General features: G+C 37.3%; 1 protein-coding gene across 1 annotated transcript in view; it reads right to left on the bottom strand.

Moving 5' to 3' along the window:
• LOC115222821 (glutamate receptor ionotropic, kainate 2-like) overlaps positions 1-15,000 on the bottom strand; it is a 310,276-nt gene that overhangs the window by 295,080 nt on the left and 196 nt on the right. Inside the window, 1 exon segment of the mRNA XM_036511777.1 lies at positions 14,995-15,000. This exon segment is cut by the window's right edge and continues 196 nt beyond it. Coding sequence (XP_036367670.1) covers positions 14,995-15,000 — 6 coding nt within the window.

Genomic DNA, 15,000 nt, shown 5'->3' with positions numbered 1-15,000 from the left:
CATCTAATCCTGGCGTGGTTCTTAGTCACAACAAGAGCGCGTGACAAGACTTTGACCTTTGAATTACAGGTGAAGTTCAGCGCACGAGCTTCTATAGGAATATTGATTTCTTAAATTCACTCAGAAACGTAGAACTGATTTCATGGTTTAGAAATTGCTTACGATTCCACGTAATGGGATCGAACCCAGGACGTCATGATTATGAAGTACACTTCTTAGACATACAGCTGCACTAGCAGCGACGTGAGAGTTTTAAAGTTTTAAGAGATTACTATTACTAGTTTTCTCGTTTAGTGACTTCACCTTCACATACTTTCTCTCGTTCCTGTTTCAGCTGCCTCATCTTCCTTGACTGGCTGATGAATGGAAATTCTCCGAAACGTCAGTGTCCACACAACAGCGAATGAATTAATAAATCTCGTCTAGAAAATGATTTAGGAATTGTTCCTTTCGTAGTTGTAACAACCCCGGTTTCTGAGAACGAGTACGCAGGGTGATACACACTTTTAAATCTGAAGTGTGAGATTGTCAGCTGCTGCTTTTATGAGGCAAACAAGAATCCATATAAATGTTCACTTGTTATCTCGAAACAATTTACGTGCGATAGGATTTTGTATCAAATTGCTTTTATTTTATTACATGAAATATATAGTTTCATTCGATATCGGATTGTTTATGTGTAAATCGACGCCATTTGTATTTGACCTCACAAACTAGAGGGCATTCATTTTCTTGTAAGCGATTGAGTTGTATATATATATATATATATATATATATGTATTTATGTATGTATGTGTGTGTATGCACGTTGTAAGTGAATGCAAAATACTTGCACCAGAGGCAATTTCAATTTAGGAACTTAGTGCATTGGAAGGATCTTTTGATGGAGAAACTATTATAAATTTTCCCTGTTTGATCGTATTCAGTGAGGATGAATGCAGGGAAAATATGATGTCGGAATGTTGAACTGTTGATTGTGCTATCGAATGCAATCACCTTAGGTTTGTATTTCCTCAAGGTGTTTTGAAAGCCACGACTCTTCCGTAATGAGCGAGAATAAAAATCATACATTCTTAGTCAAATCTGAAGAAGGTTTACATCATAGATCATAAATGCAGATGAAGCAAAATAAAAAAATGAAAAGGAAAATAAACGGTTTGAAACCCTAACATAAAAAGGGATTCGACTTTTCTTTATGTTGTCGTCTGTGGTTTTATTGTTCAAAGTAACACGCTCGTATATCATTAGCTGCATACGGGAATATGTATATTTGTGTGTGTGCTTGTGCGTGCGTGCATGTGTCCGTTTCATAAATTCATTCATTCATTTATTTTATTACTAGCCACACGCCACAAAGCAGGATGTTAAGATAGAGAAGGATGAACCTGGAATAAGTATAATAAAAAACCACTCGATCTACTGTGCCACTCTCCCTCATGTCTACTCCCCAACGGATAAAGTGTATATATAAATACATAACTACAAACACACACACAAACATATGTGCGTGTGTATGCCAGTGGTTAGGGCAACGGACTCGCGGTCATAGGATCGTGGTTTCGATACCCAGACCGGGTGTTGTGAGTGTTTATTGAGCGAAAACACCTAAAGCTCCACGAGGCTCCGACAAGGGATGGTGGTGATCCCTGCTGTACTCTTTCACCACAACTTTCTCTCAATCTTACTTCCTGTTTCTGTTGTACCTGTATTTCAAAGGGCCGGCCTTGTCACTCTCTGTGTCACGCTGAATATCCCCGAGAACTACGTTAAGGGTACACGTGTCTGTGGAGTGCTCAGCCACTTACACGTTAATTTCACGAGCAGGCTGTTCCGTTGATTCGGATCAACCGGAACCCTCGTCGTCGTAACCGACGGTGTGCTTCCATTCCACATATAAACATATATTCACAAAGGCGTACAGACCTTAACAACTCACTTAATTTTGACTCATTTTAAAATTTAATCTGCTAAAGTTAATGATTTTTGCCAGGCTAAGCGTAAAGGTTTGCATACAGGAATTTGTTCCGAAACAGTTATTGGAAGTTTGAAAACGCCGTTGAAGTGCAAAGGGGTTTAGGAAATAATTTTAAGCTGATTCTTCTACGCGACGTACCATTGTTGGGATTAAATTTAAATATTGATGCAGATGGAACTTTTCAGAATGTAACAAAAAGTACTCCGATAAACCTTTCAGCCTAATAAGTCCAACAAAGCAAAATGGGTACGAAAAACATATTCAGACTCCTGAAAAATTCGTTTGGCATGCATGTAGCGAGAGAATTAAAAAATTTAGCACCCTTAGCATTTGAAAGCATTATCACAGGAAATATTATATTCCAAGTATAGCCCTTTTTATCAATGAAGATAAACCGGACCGAAAATTGGATTTTCGGGAGGGGAAAGATGTATAGGAAATTCATAGTCTTCATCAAAGATGGAGAGATGAGGTTCCTGCCAAAATATGCAGATTAGCAGCCACTAATAAGAGTAATAGTGGCTGCTAATATAGCAGTTTAATTTGAAAGTAAAGTCGTCTTAAATTGCCAGAAGATGCATTTTGAAGCGATGTATCGTCACAAGTATTAATTCAACCATCATTTACAGTACTTTTAGTGGTCTCGTTTACCTGAACTTGCTGCAACAATCTGCTTTCCAAAGACATCAAGAGGAATTTGTAGATAGGTTCTTATTTCATGTAAATTGAGGCATCTCCACAATTACTATAGTCAGGTAGGTGTCTAACGTGGTGAAATTGTTTCCTAATGTTGGATAACGTAATGAGGCAAAAGGTTCCCTAGATCACCCAAAGTATTCAACGGACCTCATATCACACCAGCTATGAGTACTTAAAAGGTACAGTTTCCAGGAAAAAACTGGCAAGTGACAGCGACTTAAAGGCAGGTCTTGAACCAGAATGCGTATAAATACCGATCGAAATACTACTTGACATAAGCGATTCCATTACCTCGTGTGTCGGCAGTGCATAGGGCAGTGCGTTCATCAGTTTGAAAACAAGCGTAGAAAATTCTCCATGCAAAACCTATGAAGTTCTTTGTAAAGAAGTAATGAAGCGGATTTTTCTACCATTAATATATATTGGATTATAATTGAAATGGAAAATAACTTGAATTTTATTAAATTATGATTAATAATGTAAATAATCTGTTACGATTTCCAATTTTAAAGCAATAAAGGGAAGGAAAATATTTATATAGGTGCAGAGAAAATGCGATGCAGAGAATTAAATATGTGGCATTCTACATGTTGAAGAAATTTCATGCTAGTTAATGAATAGTTTGGAAGCCGTATGTAAACACGAAATGACATCGACGCCACTTTCTACGATGATCGACCAAATTATATTCCAAATACATATTTTAATAAATTCTTGAATACTGAAGCAATAACTATAGTACAACATTGATATAATATTTCAAGCCGTTTGCAAAGCTTAATTTTCTTTCCGAATATCCACATTCCAATTTCCTCGTCGGACTCGAACCCGCGTCTCCTGTAAATATGATAGGTGATCTATCATTGGACCGTTGAAGTTCTATATCAGTTTTAGAAATTTTATTTTAACAATCGGAGGTTATATGTTGATGACGTCATAAGAATATTTTTTTTATAAACATACATGCAACTACGTATATATGTACATGTGTGTGAGTGTGTGCGTTTGTGTGCGCTTGTGTGTGTGGGTAAGTAAAGTATTGTACAGGTTGAAGCGGAATTTGTCATTCAGTGAACAAAAGAGACGGTATCGAAGGTAAGTAACTTGCTTACCAACCATATTGTTCCGGGTTCAGTCCCACTGCGTGGCACCTTGGGCAAGTGTCTTCTACTATACTCTTGGGCGGGCCAAAGCATTGTAAGTGGATTTGGTAGACGGAAACTGAAAGAATCCCGTCGTATATATATATGTGTGTGTGTGTGTGTGTGTCTGTGTTTGTCCCCCAACATCGCTTGACAACCGATGTTGGTGTGTTTACGTCCCTGTAACTTAGCGGTTCGGCATAAGAGACCGATAGAATAAATACTAGGCTTACAAAGAATAAGTCCTGGGATCGACTTGCTCGACTAAAGGCGGTGCTCCAGCATGGCCGCAGTCAAATGACTGAAACAAGTAAAAGAGTGAAAGAGTAAGGACGAAAGACTGTTAACCATTTCCTCCGGTGGGCTAATGGTTTTGTTGCTTTGCTGCCTTTAGTTAGGCTAATATTCTTTTCTACTCTAGGCACAAGGCCCGAAATTTTGGCGGAGGAGGCCAGTCGATTAGATGGACGCCAGTATGCAACTGGTACATAATTATCGACCCCCAAAAGGATAAAAAGCAACGTCGACTTCGGCGGAATTTGGACTCAGAACATGAAGACGGACGAAATACCTATTGCTTTACTTCTCACAAGGGGCTAAACACAGAGAGGGTAAACAAATGCAGACAAAGGAATTAAGTCGATTACATCGACCCCAGTGCGTAACTAATACTTAATTATCGACCCCGAAAGGATGAAAAGCAAAGTCGACTTCGGTGGAATTTGGACTCAGAACATGAAGACGGACGAAATACCTATTTCCTTACTACCCACAAGGGGCTAAACACAGATGAGACAAACAAGAACAAACAAAGTCGATTACCACGACCCCAGTGCGTAACTGGTACTTAATTTATCGACCCCGAAAGTATGATAAGCAAAGTCGACCTCGGCGGAATTTGAACTCAGAACGTAATGGCAGATTTAATACCACAAAAAATTTCGCCTGGCGTGCTAACGTTTCTGCCAGCTCGCCCCCTTTAGTTAGACTAATATTGATTACAAATCTTGGCACACAACCAACAATTTTGGGAGAATGGTAAGTTAATTCCATCGACCTTTGCGCTTAACTGGTACTTATTTTATTCACAACAAAACGATGAAATGCCAAGTCGACGAACGTGGAATTTGAACTCAGAAAGCAAACACGTACGAAATACCGGGTAACTTGCAGCCCAGCGTGCTAACAACTCTGCCACCTCGCCGCCTTAATATTAGTTAGGCGAATATTAAAAACGGATCTTAGTCTTACTGGTAATAGCAATATATACGCTAAACATACAAGTAATAAACTGTATAAAAGGACAATGTAGCCGGACAGAAATAGAAAATTTATTTGGATTAACAACAGTTGCACTAGAGCAATACCGAGAAACAGATAATGGAAGATTCATAAATGTAATAAAAGAATATGAGAAGCAAAGCCTCGAAAGACCCCTTCTCGACATACGAGAAATCGATAAAATACATAACTAAAACAAACTAACCGAAACACTAAATTTAGATTGCAACGCAACAGAAAGAGTTAAATGGACAGAAAAGCTACAAGATATAAACAAAATTACAGTACATACTAAAGACAAAATGGAGAGAAAAACCACACCCTGCCCAATACCCTGCAAACTTCGATAAAGATGAATTAAGCCAAAATGAAAGTCAACAATGGCTCAAATAACTCATCTAAGAATACTATCTATTCCAAAGTATAAGTCAATATAATAGCTCATATAAGGCAATCCTCAGACACAAAATGCAGCCTTTTTATGCACGTAATAACCGAAAGGAACAAAGCTTGTACAACACATACTATATAAGATTAACACTGCCTGAAGTAATACAAAGCTTATTACGCACATTACGCTAGAAAGAATAAGCCACAAAATATTTTATTTCTTTATTGCCCTCAGGGGGCTAAACATAGAGGGGGCAAACAAGGACAGACAAGGGGATTAATTCGATTACATTGATCCAGTGCGTAACTGGTACTAAGGCGGCGAGCTGGCAGAAACGTTAGCACGCCGGGCGAAATGCGTAGCCGTATTTCGTCTGTCGTTACGCTGTGAGTTCAAATTCCGCCGAGGTCGACTTTGCCTTTCATCCTTTCGGGATCGATAAATTAAGTACCAGTTACGCACTGGGGTCGATGGAATCGACTTAATACCTATGTATGTCCTTGTTTGTCCCATCTATGTTTAGCCCCTTGTGGGTTATAAAGAAATTGGTACTTATTTAATCGAACCCGAAATGATGAAAGCTAAAATCGACCTCGGTGGAATTTGAACTCAGAACGTAACGACAGACGAAGTACCGCTAAGCATTTCGCCCGGCGTGGTAACGTTTCAGCCAGCTCACTCCCGCCTAGATATTAAAGCTTATAACAAAAGAAATGGATTCACTACACCGATCTGAATTGTCAATACCCCACCAAATCCAATCAGTAATGAAAATCAAGGGCTGCAGATAACTCAGGAACACGGATGTGTACCAAGTAATGCATCTGTAACTTGCATGTAACCAGGGATTCAAATACACGCCATTACACATCGATGAGTAAATATTTCAGCAAAGGATTGTTGTCCTCCGCAAGTTATCATTCCATGATTTCAAATATGGCCACATGGATAGCATCATGGGAAAGCAAACCTAACAGGGAAAAAACCACTGCAAAAAATTGCATTGGAAACACTATTAGGAAAATTGGTTTATTGCCAAATTCTTCAGTATCATAAATTTCCCCATTCTTGAATTCGGTGGCTTGGGAAACTATATGATTTAGCTAACAGTCTCCCTTAGTGCATGCAGCAACGGTTAAATCCCTGAGCGTTTATATTTTATTTGTTTTCATTAGCGTCACCATTGCTTGTTCTTAATATAGCAACCAGTTTGATGTAGGATAATGTGTATTTAAAAAATAAGAAATCGAATAAAGCCGAATAAAGGCGGGAAATTAGATTAATTCGTAATTTGATTATAAACGAATGGCTAGTGATCCCATTTTAAAGTAATAAATCATATAATTTTTAATAACCATTAAATTGTCAGTTTGTCAAGTACACCATTGATTAAGCCGACATGAATATTCCTGCGAGAAGATATGCTACCCTAAACAACTTCCGACGCTGTTGCAGTCAATTTCAAGAGATACTATTTTTTCTTGAATACTTGAAAGAATTATTTTATATACAAAAAAAAAAAAAAAAAAAAAAACGTGAAATTCCCTTTTGACAAAACGAACCCGTAATGCACTGTTTTCAAGTTCATCCCCTTTAACACACATTAAAGGTTGTAGCCTGATCCGGACAATAGAAGGCTATAAGTGTTTACTTCAATATTGCTTCTGAACTGTATTCCAGAGAGTGGCTTCGTTTTTGAATCTCTCAGTTTGAATAGAAGACTTGTGAATTAAATGAATAAAGACAGTAAATGCCTACAGAAGCAAATTGCATAGACATGCAATACGATCAACGCATAAGAGTTTTTTGGTACGTATCGCAATGCATCAGAGAAAATGGACAGCACTATTTCTTAGAACGTGATTTATTTTATTAAAATACGTCCAAACTAGCATAGTATTTTAACCTCCTTAGTTATATGAATGACGGGGTCGATTAAATAAGTACCATTTACGCACTGGGTTCCATATAATCGACTTCATCCGTTTGTCTGTCTTTGTTGTCCCCTGTGTTTAGCCTCTTGTGGGTTGTAAAAATTTTTCAAATTATATAAATTACTTAATATCTGTTTCTTTATTACCCACAAGGGGCTAAACATAGAGGGGACAAACAAGGACAGACAAACGGATTAAGTCGATTATATCGAGACCAGTGCGTAACTGGTACTTAATTTATCGATCCCGAAAGAATGAAAGGCAAAGTTGACCTCGGCGGAATTTGAACTCAGAACGTCGTGTAACAGTCAATACGTGGCTCTTAGATCGAAGCTCTAGCACGCCAAATGATTAACGCCTCTGTAACTTTAACTTCGTGTTAAACAATACTTTGTAATTGTAAAAGCGGTATTTATTAAACGGAAATTGAAAAGAAATATATGTTCTGCCTTTTCCTTAACGTTAAGATAATTTTGGAAACGTCTTGAATCTTTGGAATATCTCCCTTCTGTTTTGAGGTTGGTACCATATACAATGAAGATATTTGTTTCATCTCTCCGAGAGCATATACAGTTTCAGTAAATCAAGCATTTATTTCGCGTGTTTCGTAATATACGATTATGTTTCGTTCAAACACAACACAATGATCACTCGGAATTATATCTCTTCGTTCTATACCACATATGCTCTCTAATCTTTTTATCTGTATCTCTTCTTACTAACACATGAACAATCTTTTCCTTAACAACATGTGACTATTTGATAATTATTGATTACGTAGGTCATTGTCTCTCTTCTCATTCAGAGATAGTATTTACTATTACTACTACTACCAAACTATACGCGTTCCGTCTCTGTAATCGTAGGTCATTTCAATAAATCAGTAATCTGTCTCGTGTATTATTAATATAAACTTATTAATGATTTCTCTTCCGCTATGTAGTTGCCATCTGACACAATGACAATGAATTTTATTTCCTTTAGCACAGGTTTCATTTCATATATATACATACATAAATACACACACACACACACATATATATATATATATATATATATTATATATATATATATATATATAAATACATACATTTATAAATGTATGAATGTGTACGTATTTAAGTGAGTATGTATATGTGTATATAATTTCGGAATTTTCTTGAGTAGACTCCACTGTTTCAGACGTAACTCAATTTATTTATGTTTGCTAATTTCCACCAAACGGGCCTTCTAAAATGTCGACTAAGAACATTAAATTTGTCTTAGATTTTCTAATACAAGCATTTTATTGCTAATATATTGATTTAATAATAAATATTAGATTTCATGTATTTAATTATACAACGTCTGATGCATGATATGGAAATTATGGTCAATTCAATTTGCTGTTAGTTTGTAGCTGATGTAAATAGTGACTACTATTATGTAACATTTTAGTCAGAAGAGGCATGTGAGATTATCCGCATTAGAGGCGGCCGTATATCGCAGCCATTGCGCTGCGACGAATGCACGGTGCCAAGTGGGCCACTTTTGGTAAGCAGAACTGGTAATGTGGGAATAACTGATGAGTTGTGGACAACTAAACATGAAACATATCAGGACATAGTTTCGTGTAGTTGTTCATTTTATGTTTTACATTGTTTCCACCATTGAATTACTGTTTTGCTGGATCTTCGCCTTAAAGTGATAAGTCGAGAAAATCTAATGCAGAACTGATTTTGAAATATGTTACTTAATCTCTCGTTCTCTTTTGACGAACCGCATATTTACGAAGACGGGATCAAACGAATATCTGTTATCAAGCGAAGCTGGAGTACAGCGGAAACACAAACCCTTTAACACATGCATGTTTACACACACACACACACACACACACACAAACAACCACACACATACAGACACATGCATGTTCTTTTATTCTTTTACTTGTTTCAATTATTTGACTGCGGCCGTGCTGGAGCACCGCCTTGGAGAGTTTTAGTCGAAAACTCGACCCCAGGGCTTATCGTTTGTAAGCCTAGTACTTATTATGTCGGTCTCTTTGGACGAAACGTTAAGTTATGGGGATGTAAACACACCAGCACCGATTGTCAAGCGGTGATGGGTGGGGAGCAGACATAGACACTAAGACTTACACACATGCACATATATGTATATACGACGGGCTTCTTTCAGTTTCCGCCTACCAAATCCACTCACAAGGCTTTGGATGGCCAGACGCTATGGTAGAAGACACTTGCCCAAGGTGCCGCGCAGTGAGACTGAACCCGAAACCATGTGGTTTGGAAGCAAGCTCCTTACTACACAGCAACGACAAGTATGAGAATGTAGAAAATCACATCTCTAATCGGTGATTTCACCATGTATTACCAACGACCATTTCTATTGTACCAGCATATTTAGATACAGTAAAAGGTATATGATACTAGTCAAAATAGTGTTTCCAGAAATATATACAAACACAGCAGTATTAAGGCATTCGAAAATAGTTACTTTTCATGCGTGGTTCAGATGCAAGCCATGTAAGATTATTTGCCTATGACATGATAATCTGTTCTTACAAATTTTTAAATACTTACAGCATAATAGTTAGGACATGACTCTACATCGAATTTACTACCATTTCTAATATTTATTGAGTTTATGGATTTGTGTTGCAAGATTCCTGAACCAAATAGACTAACAGAATAGACAAACACGAAGATAGAAAGTGTTGCTGAAGCGGTCACATATGTGTAACGAAAGATTTCGGAACAATGGACATGAGTTAATATGAAACCAGTTATAAACGAGTGAAGTGACGAATGTATAGTGCGTGTGTTTATTCCTCCGCGCAACATCCCGAGATGCAACAATATTTCTTTAGTCTGTAACCGAAACCCGAACCAGCCAGTGTTGTTGACATAGGTCTAATCATATCAGGTAGTCCAGTGTGTATATAAGTATATGTGACCGCGTGTGTACCGTTGGCGATTTTTCCTTCCGTCTTACCTTCTCTGGAGCTTTCCTTTTCCTATGTTTTTGACGAAGAGCTCCGCTCGAAAAGTTAAACCCTACTTCCTTCCTGAGCGTTCAATAATACTATACTTGTTCCACGTCCTCGCGTTGTTGTGTTTTCTCTTTGTGTTTTCATGTTTGGATTAAATTTATATATATATATATATATATATATATATTATATATATATATATATATATAATATATATATATATATGTGTGTGTTGTGTGTGTGTGTGTTTGTGTGTGTGTGTGTGTATGTATATGTGTGTGTGTGTGTCTTCGTGTGGCTGTAATGTTGCTTCTCGAGTCATGCCAGGCTCCTAAGGGCCGGTTTCCCGGTTTCAGTGGCATAGAAATTCCCCACCTGGACGGGACGACGGTCCCTCTCAGGATTACTCATTTTTGCCAGCTGAGTGGACTGGAGCAACGTGATAATAAAGTGTTTTACTCAAGAACACAACGCATCGCCCGGTCTAGGAACCGAAACCACAACCTTACGATCAGGAGTCCAACGCCCTAACCAATAAGCCACGCACCTCCACGTGAGGCCGTAATACGCAAGCACAACTTATTCTCGCATAGATATTTTCCAAAATAAGACCGAAAATCTGGGATAATTTAAGCAAGACAGAACCAAAAACTCAAACAATATACACATTTCTCGTAAGCATAGCTGAAAAATATATAATATAACTCGCATGTTAGTCCAATACTTCGCCTTATATGTGTAGACACATATAACAAACGTGGAACTACTCAGAGAGACGAAAGTGTTTATCAATTTAAATGAAGCTATTAGCGAGATTTAATGACGATGCATGAAAAAAAATTATATTTTAAATGTAAAGTTGAAAGCAATTCACAAACCACTTAGCATGCCTTCATTTAATAGACAAAAATGTATATATATATATATATTTTATATAATATTTATACAATATATTATATGATATTCATAGGTATTTATATGTATGTATATAAGTATGTGTGTATGTATGAGTCTCTCTCTCTCTCTCTCTCTCTCTCTCTATTATATATATATTTATGTATGTATGTATGGCTATGTGGTAAGTAGCTGGCTTACGAACCATATCGTTCCGGGTTCAGTGTCACTGCGTGGCACATTGGGTAACTGTCTTCCACTATAGCCTCGGGCTGACCAAAGCCTTGTGAGTGGATTTGGTAGAAGGAAACTGAAAGAAGCCCGTCGTATATATGTGTGTATATGTATATATATATATATATATATATATATATATATATATGGAGTGGCTGTGTGGTAAGTAGCTTGCTAACCAACACATGGTTCCGGGTTCAGTCCCACTGCGTGGCATCTTGGGCAAGTGTCTTCTGCTATAGCCCCGGGCCGACCAATGCCTTGTGAGTGGATTTGGTAGACGGAAACTGAAAGAAGCCTGTCGTATATATGTATATATATATGTGTGTGTTTGTGTGTCTGTGTTTGTCCCCCTAGCATTGCTTGACAACCGATGCTGGTGTGTTTACGTCCCCGTCACTTAGTAGTTCGGCAAAAGAGACCGATAGAATAAGTACTGGGCTTACAAAGAATAAGTCCCGGGGTCGATTTGCTCGACTAAAGGCGGTGCTCCAGCATGGCCGCAGTCAAATGACTGAAACAAGTAAAAAAGAGTAAAGAGAGATATGTGTGTGTGTGTGGCTTGTGTTTGTCCCCACCGACGTCGCTTGACAACCGATGCTGGTGTGTTTACCTCCCCGTAACCTAGCGGTTCGACAAAAGAGACCGATAGAATAAGTACTAGGCTGACAAAGAATAAGTCCCGGGGTCGATTTGCTCAACTTAAAGGTGATGCTCCAGCATGGCCACAGTCAAATGACTGAAACAAGTAAAACAGTAAAACAGTATATAGTTTATTTACATATTGATACCAGTGTTCTGTAGATCTACTCAAGCGGTGGTTCTGTAGTTCTAATCATGATAATGTTTATATATAACTAGCAGTATCGCCCGGCGTTGCTCGGGTTTGTAAGGGAAATAACTATATAAGCATTTTTAGAGAGTTACTTCCCTTATAGATGCCAATTCGGGCTTTCTTAGCCATTTTTGTTTTGGTGTCTTCGAGCCATGAAGTCGTTGTTCTAAAAGAACGCTGGTTTCCTTCACAACGCATTACGACGTTGATTTCTTTACACTCCCTTCCCCACAGCTTCACGAGGGAGGGAAGGGGGAGAAGCAAACAGGTGCAGCTGTGAGCGTGGACGCCAACTCCGCCGCCATCGACACACGATGCATTTTATGCATTAAAATGGAATAAAAAATGATGTTAAATTATTTTAAAAATCGTAGACTCATCGTAGACGCGCGCTAATACCCAGAAGGGCTCGATATGAATCACGACTATAAGATACTCGGTTTTGGTTAAACTGCACCGCAAAATGTGGGAGTAGTTAGGAATCTAAATCGAAGGGGACAGACACTCACACAACTACAGTTTAATATATAAAGATATAATATTTGACTTATATTCAATTATAGTCTCATCCACAAACACTCGAACAGATTCATATATACACATATTTAATAGCCTTACCTAAGTACAAACCTACCGACCTACCTACACACCCACATACACGTCATACATATATGACACTCTGCTCTCACTTATGCTTGTCATAATGGCTAAGATATTACGACCGTGATCAAACATATGTTAAGAAAAACTCCAGGAGACTGGCATATTATTATTTTTCTTACATAATTCACATGTCTGTTCACTTCTCTGCAGGCAACGAGTGTTTTATTGGATAATATTTGCTTGGATGTCTTACAGCTCTGAGATATAGAAACTACAGAGATTTAATATTCATATCTTAATATATTTTAACACATCATAACATTTAAGACATATACACATCTTTTATCTAGTACTTGTTTGAGTTGCTGGAGTGCAGCCATGCTGGAGCACCGCCTAGATTTTTTTTTAGTCGAATGAATCGAGCACAGTACTTATTTTAACGCCTGGTATTTATTCTATCGGACGCTTAACCGAGCCGCTAAGTTACGTGAACGCAAACACACCAACACCGGTTGTAAGGCGGTGATGGGGAGACAAACATACACAAACACACACACAGACCTATATATATATATATATATATATATATATATTAAATATATATATATATATATACGACGGGCTTCTTTCAGTTTCCGTCTACCAAATCCACTCACAAGTCTTTGGTCGGCTCGAGGCTATGCCAGAAGACACTTTCCCAAGTTGCAACGCAATGGGTCTGAACTCTGAACCACGTGGTTGGGATACAAGCTTTTTACCACACAGCCACTCCTGCGCCTATCTTAATATATTTTGCCATTACAATCATATTTGGATATATTTTACTATCTAACAATTATATATTCCTATTTCAATACAATTTGCTATTTAAAACTTATCTATTCATATCTTCATTCATATCTTCATATTTTTACTATTGACGACATATATTAATATCTTAATATATTTTACAATTTAAAACGTATATATTCATATCTTAATATATTGTACTGTTTACGCTCTCCAATATTTGTGTCTGTAGTATATTGTTACGCTGGACTAAATATTCCATCGTAAAGAGAATCTATGATATTTCTTTCCGATGATATCAAATGAAAGTCAATAAAATCGCAAGCGACTGCCTTGTGGACATTTCTTATCATGACATACATAAATAATATCGTATTTCCCATCAGATACACTAAAATATAAGAAGGCCTATATAGATACATGATTATAACTATGCATCGTACTTAATATAAACAGAAAGTTAGTAACTACAGTATTTGCCAAATACAAAAGCAGACGGAAATCGTACAAGACCGACGCTGGTGCATTGCTAGATGTGCATTTTACTAAATAAAGCATCGTCAGCAACTAGTTTCTATTGCAAAGTAAATGCAAAGACCATGATACATCGTTAATGATATAGAGAATAATTTAAGTGATAAAACCAATGGCTGGATGATGTTAAGCTATGCGCAACGAAAGCAGTATTAGTTTCAGTACATATATATATATGTATATATATACATATATATATATGTATATATTATATATATATATATGTAGATCGTTAGCCACTACACACATTTTTTTCTCTCCTTCTTTTTTCTGTGTACCTTTCTGAAGAAGAGCGTAGGCTCGAAACATAAAATACATTTTCTATTCCTGAGCGCTAAACTAATACATCTGTTTGCTTTGTACACCACCTGTCTTCGTCTTTTTGGTTTTGTAAACGTTCCCTATATATATATATATATATATCCGGTGCTTTCTCGTCATGATAGATCGTTATCCACAACACACATTTTTTTCTTTCCTTGTTTCTCTCCTTTTTCTCTCCTTGATTTTTCTGTGTCCCTTTCTGTAGAAGAGCGTAGGCTCGAAACATAAAAGACATTTTCTATTCCTGAGCGCTATATTAATACATCTGTTTGTTTTGTACACCACCTGTCTTCGTCTTTTTTTTTTTTCGTAAACTTTCCCTATATACATATATATGTTTATATTACCAAATGTATGGGAATTCACTTACCTTTCT

The sequence above is a fragment of the Octopus sinensis genome, linkage group LG21, assembly GCF_006345805.1.
Source record: "Octopus sinensis linkage group LG21, ASM634580v1, whole genome shotgun sequence".
NCBI classification, from domain to species: Eukaryota; Metazoa; Mollusca; class Cephalopoda; order Octopoda; family Octopodidae; genus Octopus; species Octopus sinensis.
This window is presented reverse-complemented; position numbering and strand designations above follow the sequence as displayed.